The 15,656-nt window shown below is 39.6% G+C and overlaps 1 protein-coding gene across 1 annotated transcript; it reads right to left on the bottom strand.

Annotated features, from left to right (window-relative positions):
- Nucleotides 1-3,556: 3,556 nt before the first annotated feature.
- On the bottom strand, nucleotides 3,557-11,118 carry LOC110055495 (uncharacterized). Its single transcript, XM_020761884.2, has 5 exons — nucleotides 10,393-11,118; nucleotides 8,796-9,178; nucleotides 8,581-8,725; nucleotides 5,926-6,097; nucleotides 3,557-5,200 (listed from the first exon to the last, which is right to left on the bottom strand). Exons 2-5 carry the CDS (start codon nucleotides 9,162-9,164, stop codon nucleotides 5,056-5,058), a joined length of 831 nt encoding a protein of 276 aa, XP_020617543.2. The 5' UTR covers nucleotides 9,165-9,178; nucleotides 10,393-11,118; the 3' UTR covers nucleotides 3,557-5,055.
- Nucleotides 11,119-15,656: the final 4,538 nt, after the last annotated feature.

Here is a 15,656-nt window from a genome sequence, read left to right as displayed (position 1 = left end):
GATTTAGTCTTAAATAATAAATGCCCAAACAAAAGTGTTTATTACTGTTTTTATGGCTTTATTTGTGATTTTCATGAATTTCCTTCGGTGAAATCTTCCAAAATTTTTACATCACATCGCTTCCAGCGGGATACGAATTTTAAACACGAAAAAAAGTAGGGGTTGTAAAGGCAGTTTTTTCGATATTTTCAAATTTATGTCTTTTACCGCTGCAAAAAATCTGGTCTTATAGATTTCCCTGAAAAACGAGCTCCGACTAAAGTAAAATATTTTCTACCAAACTGCCAAATTTTACGAAATTTCACCGAAGGAAACGCGAGAAAATTCACTGCCAGTTTTGCTTTTTGTGCTCATGTTGACGTAATAAAATATCGAAAAACACTGAGAGCGCGCGCAGATTACTTCCTCAGCGCTCGCGCGATCGGAGCCACCTTAGGCCCGGTTCATACGTCGCATTTCTGCCGTGTCGAATTCAATTCAACGAATTAAATTCGACAGAAATTCGACGTCTGAATCGGCTGCCGCATTTCTGCTGCACGTTCGACTGGTCTTGTCGCATTATCCGACAGAAATGCGACACCGATTCAGACGTCGAATTTCTGCCGTATCGAATCTAATGCATACATTATGTTAATGTATTGAGCATGCGTAAATGTGTTCCCGCCAAAGAAAAAGAAGAAACTTGGCCATTCTCGACCCAGTGCAACCTGAACATATTGCAACACATACTGCTCCGTTGTCAGCCTTCTCCTTCTCGTTCCTTTAGCGGACAATTTTTAGCAAAATTAAAATCCTTCTGCGCTCAGTATTTTCGTCCGCCATATTGAACACTCTACGTTTAAAACATTTTCCGCTGACCGACATACCCGACAGTATAAATTCTGAATTAAGTGCGACACAAGTACGACGTATGAATCCACAGTCGCATTTCTGCCGCACTTAATTGAATTGAATTCGACACGGCAGAAATGCGACGTATGAACTGGGCAGTCGTATACTTGGTAGCGTAGTTGATTGCGTCATTGCCAACCCCAGCGCGCGCGTGGCGCTTAAACCATGGCTTGCGTGTTGCGTAGAACGTGTGCGCACTAACAAAAGTAGGCACCGTCCTTAATTTGATATTTCCCGTTCCAAGCGGTTTAATTAAGCTGTCACAGAAAACAAATATTGAAGAAATAAATGCATTCACTATAAGTACATGCAGTTATGTGCCCAATTTGGTGAGCAAAGAATGTTAAAATCATCAGTTCAGACTTGGGTAGTTCTTTTTTTATTGTTCAAGTTTTACCTTTCTTAAACTCCGAAGTTGTTATACGAAGCAAAATAGTGTCAGTAGCTTTAGATAACAAAACAGTAAAAGATATTGGTCGTCCATCCCATAAGCTAATCCCAAATTTAAAACTAAAATTAATGGCTATGTAGCTAGGAATTATTCAGTTTAAGATCGTATTTTGATGGAGTTGGAAGAAACAGTTTCAGGACTGAATAACTCATGTTTAATCTGCCAGTTGTAAGCTTTGCCATCATTATATGTTGCACCCCTTTAAACTATCAAGTTGAGAAGGTCTTTCAAGGCCGTAGAAATATGCCAGAGGAGATGTGCATGGTTAAATTCTCTCCCTAGGTATTTAGCGTGTTTCTGAAGACTATAAACAACAAAAACGAAAAAAAAAATGACTGATCGAGGCAAGTGGCCCGGTCTGCCTGTTATTAGCTAGCTACGGCCCATATTTTTATCTGCTTGAATTTTTTCCCATCCTTATTACCGTTAGTGAATAGCTTTGAGTATCATTATCTGCTACTGGTTGTGAATTCCAACCGAGTCGCTTTTTCTCTAACTTATTTACCTATTTTACTTTTGCGCCTGAAGACTCTTATTTTCTCGATACAAAACCGTGTAAATGATTTTCGGTTTATCACTTTAACATGTTTAAAACCATGTTATTCATATAATTATGTATCCAATACATACATACCTTTAGAACTTTGTTTGTTTGTTTGTTTGTTTGTTTGTTGTTGTTGTTGTTTTTTTTTTTATCTGCGAGGACCTCTGACACTTGCGTTCTGCAGTCCCGATCTCGGAAAATAAAACTGGAAGCAATTTTTAATCTTCTCAGTTTCGGTATTCGCCAATCGATTGAGTGACAATAACGAATTCGAAACAAGTAGACACACTTTTAAGAGTACTCAATTGACTAACTGACTAATTGACTAATCGACGCTTGGCTCCTAAAGAGGTGATCATTGCAATTAGTGAACTTGTTATCAAACCACGGCGGCAACACGCGGCAATGCGCGGCAAAGGGACGATTTTAAAAAACATTCAATGAGCAGTACAATGGCTTTTCACTTTCTTATACACCTTGGTACGATTCTTAACAATCATTTGTAAAAACTCCTGACTTCGACGGCTTAAGATCGTGAACAATTACCTTTTATAGCTAAAAATACATTTTTTTTTTTTTTTCGCAAACCCACAAAACAGATTCCGTGGCGCTTCATGCCAATTCTTGGTGCAAATACTTTGATATGAACAATGAGTTTTAATTAATGCGAGAATTTCGTCTCTTTACTTCAATTTGAAATAAGGCGATAGAGACCAGGGAAAGCGTCTGCTTTCCTTTTGATTGAATAAAACCAATCATTTAAGATAATGAATAAAAGTATCATTTATTTGCCTTTTCTTGGCATCGCTGCCTAACAAAAGAGGATTTTTTTCCCCTAAAGTTATCTCTCTCTCAAGTTTTTTTTTTTTTCGTTTGTTTGTTTTGGGTTTTTTTTTTTTTTATTTATTTTTTTGTTTTTGTTTTTTTGTTTTTTTGTTTTTTGTTTTTTTGTTTTTGTTTTTTTGTTTGCTTTTTTTTTTGTGGACATTGCATCCGGTCCTCTCGACGATAATGATCTTATTTACCTCGCGCGTCGCGTGGATGTTGGATGTTCCGTACAGAATGAAGATGCAGGCAAAACGGTTTGGTCTACCTTACTTGCGCTCCATTAATTACTTAATATCTTCAAAAAAGGGACCATGTGATATTTCAAAGACAATTTTTCGTTTACGCTCGGTCTTGAAAACTAACCGTAGATTTATCTTTTTTTCGATTCCTTTTTCCCCCCTCTGAAGAAAACAGGAGGTATTAAATTCCCAGATTTTTTTTTAACACGACTGAACAAGAAAATTTCATTTTTTGTTAGCCCTAACTTGACGGATCCGAGATGAAGAAGGAGATGTAGAAAGTTAATTCAAAGTAGAAAACGATTCTGCGCAAGTGGATTTTTTTGTTGCGTTTTTTTTTTTCTTTTGATGAAGGAGAGAGGGGTGGGGTTGGGGGGTGGGGGTGGAGGTGTGGGGTGAAGAGGAGCACTCTGTTTCCGTCATTATCCTAGATATATTGCAGCAAATTCAACAACAATATTAACAATCTTTATCATATAATTATTACATGCGAAACTACAAACCCGCCCCCAACTCCCGAGAGGAATGCAGCGAATTCGCGGACTTTTAGTCTAATAATTATTTTAACATATTAGAGACTCTTTGTACTTTGACACTCGCCCATTAGATCATATTATTCGTTTTTTATTCATAGTTGCACCTTATTACTTATCTCATGCATTACCCCCACCCCACCACCCCCCTTCCACACACACACACACACACTCAAACACTCTTTCGCTTTTTATACGATTTTACTTTACATCTGCATATAAGCCTTACGCAGAATATTTTTTTCTTATCCCTAATGATGCCGCAGATCGGCGAAAGCTCGGATTTTTAAAAGTTTTTTTTAAGATTTTAACATCAATTTTACAGTAGTGCAAGGCCTCAATTGAACTTTTATCAGTTTCATTTAAAATGCTACTGAAGGTCGACATCCAACTATTATTCAAATTAATAAAGAACATAATGAACACATATGACCCGTACTGCCCCGCGGGCAATTTACTTGGAAGACCATAAGAAAAACGGTCCCGTATGAGGGCCGTACGCGTCGAAGTGATAGGGCCGGAAAAACGCGTACGGCCCTATTAGAAAGGCGTACGGCAAAATCGATGCGAGTTAATGACAAAGACAATTTTATTGCTGTCTAATTTTGTTTTCTTCAAAATTTGTAATGAAAGTGGACATTCTTGAAGCATCCTGAGAGCAATATTACTATCCAGGGGAATTGTCCGATGCAGAACTACTTCAGTCGCCAACTCAATCCGAAAGCACAGAAAGAAAGTCAACACTCCTCACAACTGAAGAAGCTCACAACTTTCTCAGAAGTCAATAACAAGCAAACAGGCGGTCAAGAAAACAACTTTTCCGGATGAACTGGCCGATAATCAACCTTTGGAATAAACAAACAGACTCTATAGGCGAAACTTCTTTCAGTGGAAAGTATAAAGAATTCATCGTGGGTCAAAAGTAAAAGAACAACGTGAAGAAAACAAGATACGATATAAACGTTTTCTTCAGTTTTCTTCGAGTTTTCAGAGTTTCTGGGAGAAGTTGGCTAAACCAGAGAAATCACAAACATACTTTGTGTACACTAGGATAAATTGCTCTGCAGTTCTACCCCTTTCTAGTAGGGTCGAACGCATTTCTAGTAGGGCCGTACGCGTTTTCCCGGCCCTATTACTTCGACGCGTATGGCCCTCATACGGGACCTTTTTTCTTAAGGTTTTCCAAGGAAATTACCCGCGGGGCCGTACTGGTCATACGATAAATAGTATTACAAACTCTTTCCCCGAAGCTCATGCTTCCTCTTTGTACAACGTCGTTAAGTAGATTTTCTTGAAGAAAAAATGTTTTGTGAGCGTTTTTCAGCTAAGTTATTGTTTTTCTGTCTAAAAATACTACATTCACTGACAGTGACTGTATTTAGTTACTTGTTTGTTTATCATGCGATAGCAAGCTATATTTGAGTGCCCTTCGTTTCTGTTGAAAAACATAACGTGCTTCATGTAAACAATAGAAACTTGCGTCGATTGTTTAAGACCTGCTTCAAGTGATATCAGTCTTCATTTTACGGCTATTATCGTCATTGGAATTGACTTCACCAGATTAACCTTCTAAAGTTTGTAACAGTACGCGCTATATCGCTTATCATGTTTATCACGTTTAGCTGTATTTCCTATGACTCCGGTTCTGTTTCCACAGTTTGGCTTGACTGTTTGCATTGGATAACGAGCAGTAGCATCTATCAGCCAGCCATAACTGAAATATAGATAGGAGAACGATAATCAGTTTAATACCGGTCGACTGACTGACAATGACATTATATTTGGTGCTACCGCTCCTAGCAATGGGAAGATCATTTTTGAAGAGGGAACGAAGCCAGTCCACTTGTACCTTGTTGGCGTGTACCTCCTCAATCTCCTGGGTAAATTAAACCTAAAATTATCCCCGTAAATTATAAAAGTAATAGGGAATTAATTGGGAGGGAAAAGATAAAAACAAAATGTCTGAGTACGGTTTCCGGGGAAATAACGTATTTTTAAAAAGGTGTATTTGTCACAGCTATTACATTTCCGGCATCTCAAAAACCAGGAAAATATGTGATGTATGGACTAAAATGGAAAATTATTTTATTATCATTCCATGCAATTTTTCTTTCTTTTCATTGGCAGAAAGCCCACCACTTGACTTGCAAATAACTTCCTACAAATAATGGTCTGCACATGCGTAATACCGGCTAAATGTAAATAATATTCTGCTCATGGGCAATCGGCAACCAGGTAGCTCTAGATCTCGGGTGAAAAATGGCAAATCGCTTCCATGAGCAGTGTCAGAGAGTGATTTAAATATGAAAACAAACTATTGCCCAATATCGTGATTTGTCAGTGTCTCGCGGATCAATTATTTGTTACTGACAAATCACGATGTTTTGCTCAATCTCGTCTAATTAGTTATATTATTTTGTATTTAAAGAAGAGACTTACTTGCACTGGTTTAGTCCAGCCTTATGAGCCGCAGTTAATTGATCGAGTGATGCCAAAATAGCTCCAAGCATTTCGCAAAGTCGTTCGGCTTCATAATAGTTCATTTTCGCCTTATCCACGGCTGCGTAGAAAACGCGTCCGACTGGAGAGCCTTCAATGATTAAGGTTTTATCTGAAATAAAATAGTCTCGTGTAAAAGAAATAAAAGACAAGCATTCGCAAGTTACTGTCATTAGGCCTGAATCACTTTCTTCGAATCAAGCTGGTCAAAATATTAACTGATTGATTGATTGATGGATGGATGGATGGATGGATGGATGGATGGATGGATGGATGGATGGATTGATGGATGGGCTGACCTACTGATTGCCTGACTGACTGACCTACTGACTGACCGAGTGACCGAATGACCGAATGACCGAATGACCGAATGACCGAATGACCCAGTGACCCAATGACCCAGTGACCCAATGACCCAATGACCCAATGACCCAATGACCCAATGACCCAATGACCCAATGACCCAATGACCCAATGACCCAATGACCCAATGACCCAATGACCCAATGACCCAATGACCCAATGACCCAATGACCCAATGACCCAATGACCCAATGACCCAATGACCCAATGACCCAATGACCCAATGACCGAATGGCCGAATGGCCGAATGGCCGAACGGCCGAACGGCCGAATGGCCGAATGGCTGAATGACTGAATGATTGAATGAATGAATGAATGAATGAATAACTAATTGACTGACTGAAGGACTGATTAATTGATCGATAATAATTACACGACCGAATTGCTTGTAGAATTGTAGAGAGTCGATAGATAATCATATGTTTTAAAAAAACTTCCTCTTAGAGAGTTATAAGGAACTCAGTATAAACTAGTTGAAATGCTTGGACCTTGTAGAAGAGATAAGCATTTCTCCGTTCACTGTTTTTTTTTTTGTTTGTTTTTTGTTTTTTCTGATGATTCGAAATGATAGACCTGCTGACGTTTTCACAGAACATAATATTTCAAATAAGAAGAGCAAATTAAAAGTCTGCAATTAGTGTGGATTTTGAACGTTTGATCATAGTTGCTCTGATAAAATATAGGAGGCCTTGAGTTATTTCTTGTCTCCTCATTTATATTTACAATAAAGTTTCCATATAACGCGCGCTCTGATTGGCTGAAACAGCATGCTTTATCAGAGAACAGAGCACGGGTTGAGCACGGGTTGATGACAGTAAGCTGGCTTTCAAATGTTTGCATCGGAATTTTGACAAATTTTACCCAAAATAAACATCCCCTGTTATTCAGACAAACGCAATGGAAACGAACTCTATGTCTACAGCAAATGTGGCTCACGGAGACCATTGTTAGCAACAGTGGTGTGAACACTGTACTAAAATGACAAGATTTGCTAGATTCCCGCCGACAAAACACGTAGCAAAATAAACAAATTGTCAACCTAACCAGTGCTTCGATAAAAGACATTATATTTGTTACGAAGGCGGATTATACTTAAAAAGTAAAACAACGACAGAACACAACAACTGAGCTGTCTCTGTTTAGATGAGAAGCTTTATTTTTGTAAAAATGCTCAATTGTTCAAAACACTTACATGCAGTGAAGTAACGCTTGCTCTCTGGTCATCTCAGCAAAGTGAAACGACGAGTGGTCAGCTCAAAGCTTGCTCTGGTGTTCTCCTCTTAGTCTGTCTACCTTTCACGCTAGTTCGGGCGATCTTGCTGCAAGCGGCTGCAAGCCGTAAATAACTGTAGCTTCTTTCAAATTCAACTCAGCATTTCGCATTTTCATCCGCAAGCTTCGAGCTCCTGGTTTCGTAATCTCCATTGGAAAAGTGCACGTTTTCATGAGCCACAATACGGCCGGATTCCTCTGAACTGACAAACCTTTACCTGCCCTTAGAATCTTATTTGAAAATTAACTAAAAAGCGAACTTTGAAGGTATCGTTCTTCTCTCGAAAGCCGCTCGAAACTACTCGAAACTGCCGGAAAGCTTAGATGAAGTCCAGTTTGTGATTGACAGCTGTCGCTTCGTTAGCCAATCAAATTATTTGAACAATTCTAACAAGGATTGTGGTTGGCCTATTTTAGCGTGCTTTATCAGAGAACAGAGCACGGCTGACGCCACTTGGAAAATAAAGTTTGGTTCGAAAATTCAGCCGAATGCGTGGGCGAAATTATTGGATTCTTTATCATAAAACAAATAAAGAAGCCTCGACTGTGCTCTGTTCCGTTGTAAAGCACTTGGGAAGCGGTAGAGCACTCAAGAAGTGGGGAAAAACACTCGACTTCGTCTCGTGTTTTCCCCTACACGTTTTTCGTGCTCTACCGCTTCCTGCGTGCTTTACAACAGAACAGAGCACAGTCGAGGCTTCTTTATTTGTTAAATAGTGCTAATAAGCTTTTTTTTAGAAGACTCATTTCAGTCGTACGCTCACTTAAAACTCGCTATGGGTTGTATAGCTCCACAACAATTGCCAAGGGCTTACCTCCAGGAGTTTATAATTGCCATTTTTCATTGAAATTAGACATCTTGACTTCGAATCATTTAAATATAATTGAAGTCACTGAACTAGATTCTGATATGTAGATGGTACTGAGGATAAAACAAAACTGGAATGTTTGGTTACTTACTGACGTTGCACTTGTTGTCAATGTAAGGCAGTACACTTATCTCCAAGGAACAGTTACACCAGAACCTTTCCAGTTCTGGACCATTCAAACAGGTTCCTCCATAACGGCATGGAGACGACAGACATGGGTAAAACCTAGATAGGTACTGGAAGAAGAGATGCAAGTGTTAAATTAATCTAAATCTTGTGTCATGCTTTGAGAAAGCACTCCCTTACCACCGTTTGTACGCCAAAATAATCAAATCCTGGCCCATTTTGCATTCTGTCTGGCTCCAAAGCCCTTTCAGAATTGCTGAGTTCGCAGACGTGCGTTTCGCCGATGGACTCTCTGCGGAAGTTAAATGAAAGGCAGTCGCTTGGATAATGCCGGAAGCACATGAACGCACATTCCAGCTCATCTTTTACCAGTGTGGTCATTGTGACTTTGCCGATAAGTGATGCTGATTTTATACTGTAAAACAACACTTCTCTCTGACTTTCGTCACCAAACTCCCCATCAGTGGCAAAAATCCATTCCAGGAGAACAAGGGTCAGTGTGATCGAAGTTTGCATTTTAAGGCATCGTTCGTTTCCATGGCAAGCCATGTTGACGTGCTGTTCTGTATAAAGAGAATGAATATAGATGTAGAACTGAGTTATTTTTAACAGCGTATCTATGGGTCAATCATCGGGGTGTAAATTACCCGTTCATTAATTTTTAAGCAGTTGCATATGAATGACGATGGCACATCTTATGTAACGGAAACAGATTAAGCCTTTTAAATCTCGCATTTGCTGATGTCTGTATAATCTCAGTTCACTAGAACGCGGTTCTTTTTTTCAACTTTTTGCTTGCTTGCTTTATCCTTTGTAGATCCATCAGGTCAACAGATCTTGTTTTGACGTCATCTTCACGACAACTTGATGGACGTTCATGACAAAAAAGTCAAAGCGCCCAGAAAACCCGCATTATCATCCTACACCTACTTCCGCTACGAGTGTTTTAGCTCGAAAAATAAAAAATAAAGAAATAACAATGATAATGTACATCTATAGAAACGCACACGGACTTAATTCGTTTACAGAATCATTCTCTTGAAGCTTGTATTCGGTTCTTTGTTTTTGTAGACGATCTTTTTGCAGCCATTTGGAAGGTGCTGTGTATGTTATAATGTAATCAAACAAAAAAAAAAAATTAAAGCGAATACTTCATGTACCTTGTAAAATAAATTTCTTCAATGACTAGCAAGTCTATAAAACAAGATTTGTAAATTGCGAAGATCGCCTTTTGTTTGCCTGTGAAATAAAATAATCTGATAAAGTACTATATACTCACCAGACAACCTTTTCGATCCTTCTCAGAAATTAAACCTTAAAAAGTGAACTTTGGCAACAATCGTGTTCCAGGTTTCCTAACATTTAATGTCGAATCGTGAACGTTTTATTTTCTTACGGTTTTTTGTTCTCAAATCCCTTTCGGTGCTCTTTAGGTTGTCTACAACGTGCAAATATATGAACTACTTGATAACACATCATTGCAATACGAATTTAATTTCCTCCATCCAATTTTTGGATTACCATTTCGAACTCTGTTCTCCGGTAGCAAACGTAACACAATCGATTTCCTACGAATATTGCTGCAAACGCAGGCATAACATTTCTCGTTTAGCGTGGTAAATGGAAGAAATTTCGCATGGTACATAGCGACGAGATGAGTCGCTGAGCCGCGCATGGAAACCATCTCTGAACTTTTCTCATTTACCTTATACACAATCAGCGTCGCACTGAATAATAATATCAGAAGACAACTCATTTACAAACTGGTAATGCTCACCTTATGGCAACGGGAAGAAGCGGGAAGGAAAGCGATATGTCGGTTGTAAAGCTGGTTGACAACTTAAACCTAAATGTTGGCTCAAGCGTGTGACGTTTTCCTCCCTACTGAACATTGTTTGCACCTGTCTCGGTCGCACAAGAAAAGTAAAAAAAAAACAAAACAACAAAAGCAACAAAAACAAAACAGCTAGCAATTGATCCGGGCTTACTGGGCGTTCATTTTTAATTATTTTTCCCACCTCTGAATTTTGAAGACGTTATGCTCTATTGAATGCACAGAGAAAACCAAAGTTTCAGCGACATGTCCGCGAATACTTAGCTAACACGTAACAATAAATTAAGGGAAGAAACGCTCTTTTTTTCTTTTTTTTGAAGTAAGCTCGCAATTCTCGAGAAGTCAAAAGATATCAGCGTGAATATGTGCGTTAAAATCCTAATGACAGTGTATATTAAAGCTAACTTTCTCAAAGGCCGAGGAACTGAGATGTGAATATTCGCGCAGGATTCATCTGTTCAGACATATGATGAAGAACACTTCCTTATTGACACTCAAATAAAGCTCATGTCTGTCTGTATACTATATGTTCCGGATAGGGCTGCAGTCACGCAAAATCTCTCTATTTAGTTCCCAAGTGTCAGGCTTAATCACTAAATCAATTTCACTTGGCTTGGTATGAATTGCTTGTCATTAAAGGTGCCAGTAAAACAGAAACTTACCGCCAAAGAGAAAACAAAAACACTTTATTTTATCTAATTTATGTCTGCGGCACTCTTAAAGTCTGCTTGCAATTTGTGAGGGATTTTAATTTACTTTGAAACTACCTGAAAAATTAATAATGCTACAGTGGGAGCTTCATACAGGTTTCCATATTGTCTGTGTTGACAATAGAAGTCTAATCAAAACTTATTTCAGTGAATCGACAGACAAAAAGACGAAGAATATCGCTTCCATGAAGGTGAATTTGAAGATAAACATCGAAATCAGGAGCCATAACCGGGGCTCCTGATTTTAGCGAAAACGTATCCTGTCTGTCAGACAACAGTTAGCATTTGGAACCAAATGTAGAATTATTGCATTAATTTGTATTGAAAAGGTAACTGAGCCAGACCTGCTCTAAATCAAATTACTGAAAAAAGTCATAAAAATTCAGCCTTTATTATTGGTTTACTATACTGACTTGCCACTAACCAATACATACACCTCAAGCTGCTATAGTAAGCTGTGCGCATGTAAGTGTTAATAATAACTTCCAGAGGTGAAGAGAAAAATTGGACATTCTGACTGGTCGAAAAGCTCGGCATATGATGCTATATTCACGGCGCTAGGCGGCAAGTATAACATTTCTTGTATGCTTGGTTACTAAGCTCGCCACCTTTGCCATCTTTCTCCATGAAATTTGCATTTATTAGAAAGATATCGCTCTAAGTGTAGAATATTTGAAAGTATGAGAAATTTTCAAAACGACGGTTGTCGCCCTTAGACCAAACTGAAATGTCTTTTTTTTTCTTTTGTTTTTTAAGAATTCGTATACAAGAGCTTTATGAATCGTAAACGCAGTAGTTGTTTCGTTGATCGCCAGCAGGTCAGATCAAGCGACCAAAATTTAGTTTTCTTCAGACTTGAGCTATTCATGTTTAGACGATGAGTACAACTGTGAATGAAGTAAACAATGATGTAACATAGTTATGTATTGTGTCGCTTGTTTGTTTTCTTGCCTAGCTTGATGTGTAAATTGATTCACAAACGATGACCATGTAAGCTTGTTAGCAAAACTGTAGCCTGATTCTCAGACGTCCGAGGTCGTTCGCAGCCCCTCTCTGTGGTTGGCCATTCGTTTCAAAATTACGACAAAGTATACGCGGGTTTTTCTGCGGCGTATACTTGATTACATACGTTTCGTATGGCCCTTAAGCTCATATATACGACCATTAAGATCGCGTATATACGCATTTTAAAGGGCCACATATTTGCGTAAATTCAAGAGCGGGGATATGCGAAATAAATGCACAAATATACGCGTCCTACAAGGACCCATATATACGCGTGCTAAAATGCTAGTATATGCGGGTCTCGTAAATTACGTCTTATATGCCAGCACGAAATGTGCCTTTTAAGAGAATGGTTGTTCGTGTATGATAGCAATGAAAATTACTCTAACTAGGAATCGTCAATATGGCGGCAGTGGTAAAATGCCTTGTCTTGGTCTATCTGCTATTTAATGTTTGTTTGTGCAGCTCTCCAGTGAATGAACTTCTAGAAACAGTTATGCGTGTTTTGAATGACTGTTCAAGTTTTTATCCTAACGCTTATCGCCGTGAAGTTGCTGTGGATTAATCTGTACATCGTTTAGTGGCCTGCGTAGCTTGGCGGTTTTTAGGCAATCTGAACGCGCTAAGAAAGCGGCGAACCTGCGATAACGAGCGCCAAATGCGGCATAGCCACGAGGAGCCTGGGGGTTCCTGTTCGTTTTCGCGGCTTTGTCGCTTTGTGCGCTCGCGCTCAAATTGCTTAAAAATTGCTAAACTCCCAAGCTACGCAGGCTAATCCTTCAGTTGACTCACTGGACAGAGGTACCAAGGCGAACGCTGAGAGGATACGGCCTCTAGAGTCACTGGTGAGACAAATGCGATATTTACTACTTAGATGGGAAATGTTTGCATGAAGAGCAGTTTCATGCACCTCACTGCACTCCCATTAGGGCTTTGCCAACGCCATCAGCTTCTAATGGAAGAGTGGGTCGTCCCGCCTATGAGATATATCAATACCTCAAGGGGAGTTTTAAGAAACAGAATGTGATTTTAGTGTAAGTCCTATTGGGTCTTCATCAGATAGTTCATCTGGTTGGGTGTTATCATCAAATGTTTCCCTGACAGCTAGTATTTCCAGTATTACATATATCTTGTAAAAACACTGCGTTCACCCATACTGGTAGTGCGTACAGCATGGTTATTCCATGCCTCAACTAGGAGGTTTAACTGGTTGTTAATTCTGGAAAGAAATAGAACAGATCGATTATGCTGGTCGATTCCAGGATGCCATTTTCTTCCATCTGGTAGAACAGAGTGTAGTAGAACTGACCGCCTTCAATAAAGATCCTCTCCAGGGACGCTCAATTTACTGGTTGTGTACAGACAACCCAGCTTTTTTGCTTCCCCTATCAAATCCCCTGTGCCATAGCATAGCTCTTCCTCCCTCTAAATTTTCATCCCCTTCGTCTAAACACACTCTAGAGGGCAATCCATAACTTTGCACAGCAGCTAAGAACAGAGCGATCCTAGTCGCTGCAGAATTGTTTGTTGCACAACTATAAGTCTAAAGCCCTGTCAAAACCACCATGTATTACAAACCTCCAACTGATAGGCAGTGTAGTCCATCAATGTGCCAGAGAGAATTAGGTCCCCTGACGCTGTCAACACGCCTTGTGATGGTATTGAACCACCTCAAATCAGACCCTGCTGGGTCAGTTTGAAAAAAACTTTCCCTTACACGCTGACGCTGAACATAGATATTTCTACTTTGCAAATGACCCAGCATGATACTGATACCAGAATTGGAAAACCCACGTCAGTCTTATTTCTCGAATCATCAGGGCCGGGTTGTTCGAAAGCCGGTTAACGCTAACCCAGGATTAAAAGTTAACCCAAATATAAATTTTTCTCTATAAAATGTTTCCCACTGCTTATGTTTTGTGTAGATTGAGATTACTCAAGTTCAAAACTGAACTGCAAACATTTTCCATCTATCTAGTAAGTATTGAATTTGTCTCACCAACAATTCAAGAGGCAGAATTCTCTCAGCATTCGCTTGGGCACCTCTGTCCTAAACGGTGAACATAATCCACAGCAAGTTCACGACGAACGATCAAGTTCTCTGCCATGTTACGATTAGCGTGAGGATAAAATCTTGATCAGTCATTCAAAACACGCGTAACTGTTTCTAGAAGTTCAGTCACTGGGGGAGTTTCAGTAACAAACATTAAATAGCAGATAGACCAACTGAAGACAAGCTATTTCATCACTGCCGCCATATTGACGATTTTTAGTTACAGTAATTTTCATTGCTATCATACACGAACAGCCATTCTTTTTAAAAGGCACATTTCGTGCTGGCATATAAGACGTAATTTACGAGACCCGCATATACGCGCATTTTAGCACGCGTATATATGGGTCCTTGTAGGACACGTATATTTGGGCATTTATTTCGCATATCTCCGCGCTTGAATTTACGCAAATATGTGGCCCTTTAAAAATGCGTCTATACGCGATCTAAATGGTCGTATATGAGCTTAAAGCCCATACTTAACGTATGTAATCAAGTATACGCGGCAGAAAAATCCGCGTAAACTCTGTCGTAATTTTGAAACGAATGGCCAACCATACCTCTCTCCCTCTCCCGTCTGATATACTCTGTGCGAGATCGTGTTCATGACGTTAAAGCACCTATTGTATAGTAAGGACCAGTCACAACGCGCGTAAGAAATGAAGCGTGGAAAAGTCAACAAATCAATTTCACGCGGGTTCTTCCTTGATCAGATTTTGGCAAAGCGAAGATTTCTTAGCAATGTTTTTAACTTCTACGCCGAAGAAAGCCATCTTATCTCGGACGAACTCGATTCAGTGCTTGTTCTGCGCTGAATTTCTCGAGACAAGCGATAGAATAGCGGTTTTTGGGCGCTTTGCGAGGAACTCTGCGAGATATTTAGGCGGTGAGTTACAAACGTCAAACGAGGACTTGCAATATTGCAGAAGAAAATGCTACCCAAAGTTGAAAAAGATCGAAAAAAATGATGTGAAATCTCAAAAGTCTCGAGGACGAGTTGAGGGCAGAAATGCTTAAAACAACACGGTTCGCATAAAGCGGAGATTGAGTGGAGATCAAACTCAGGAGGTATCTGTCGTGAGATCGCTGGAAGCGAAGCCCGTGAAGAAAGCTCTATTTCCTACAAATCCACCTCAAGATCAAACAAGGTTTCCTTCGATTACCAGTATTAACGGTGAGGGAGATTACCAGTCTGACAGGGTTACCTCCTACAGTTTCGATGGTCGGATATACAGCAGTAAGGCACTCAGGTGTTCCTGTAGTTGTGCGGGCATTTCCAGCATGTGTAAACATTGGGAGGAATTTCTTCTCACCTCCACCAGACGAACTTGGTTCAGTGTCCGAAAGCTTTTGTACAGGTGTGGACAATTCCTATATTGAAGCCCCTTTCTGCGTTTTTTAGGTTAAATAATATTCACGTAATATTCGATCAAGGCTTT

This window comes from Orbicella faveolata, unplaced genomic scaffold (assembly GCF_042242905.1).
Source record: "Orbicella faveolata isolate gen_17 unplaced genomic scaffold, um_ofav_v1 contig_35, whole genome shotgun sequence".
NCBI classification, from domain to species: Eukaryota; Metazoa; Cnidaria; class Anthozoa; order Scleractinia; family Merulinidae; genus Orbicella; species Orbicella faveolata.
The sequence above is the reverse complement of the archived record's forward strand: the minus strand, read 5'-3'. Positions and strand labels throughout refer to the sequence as shown.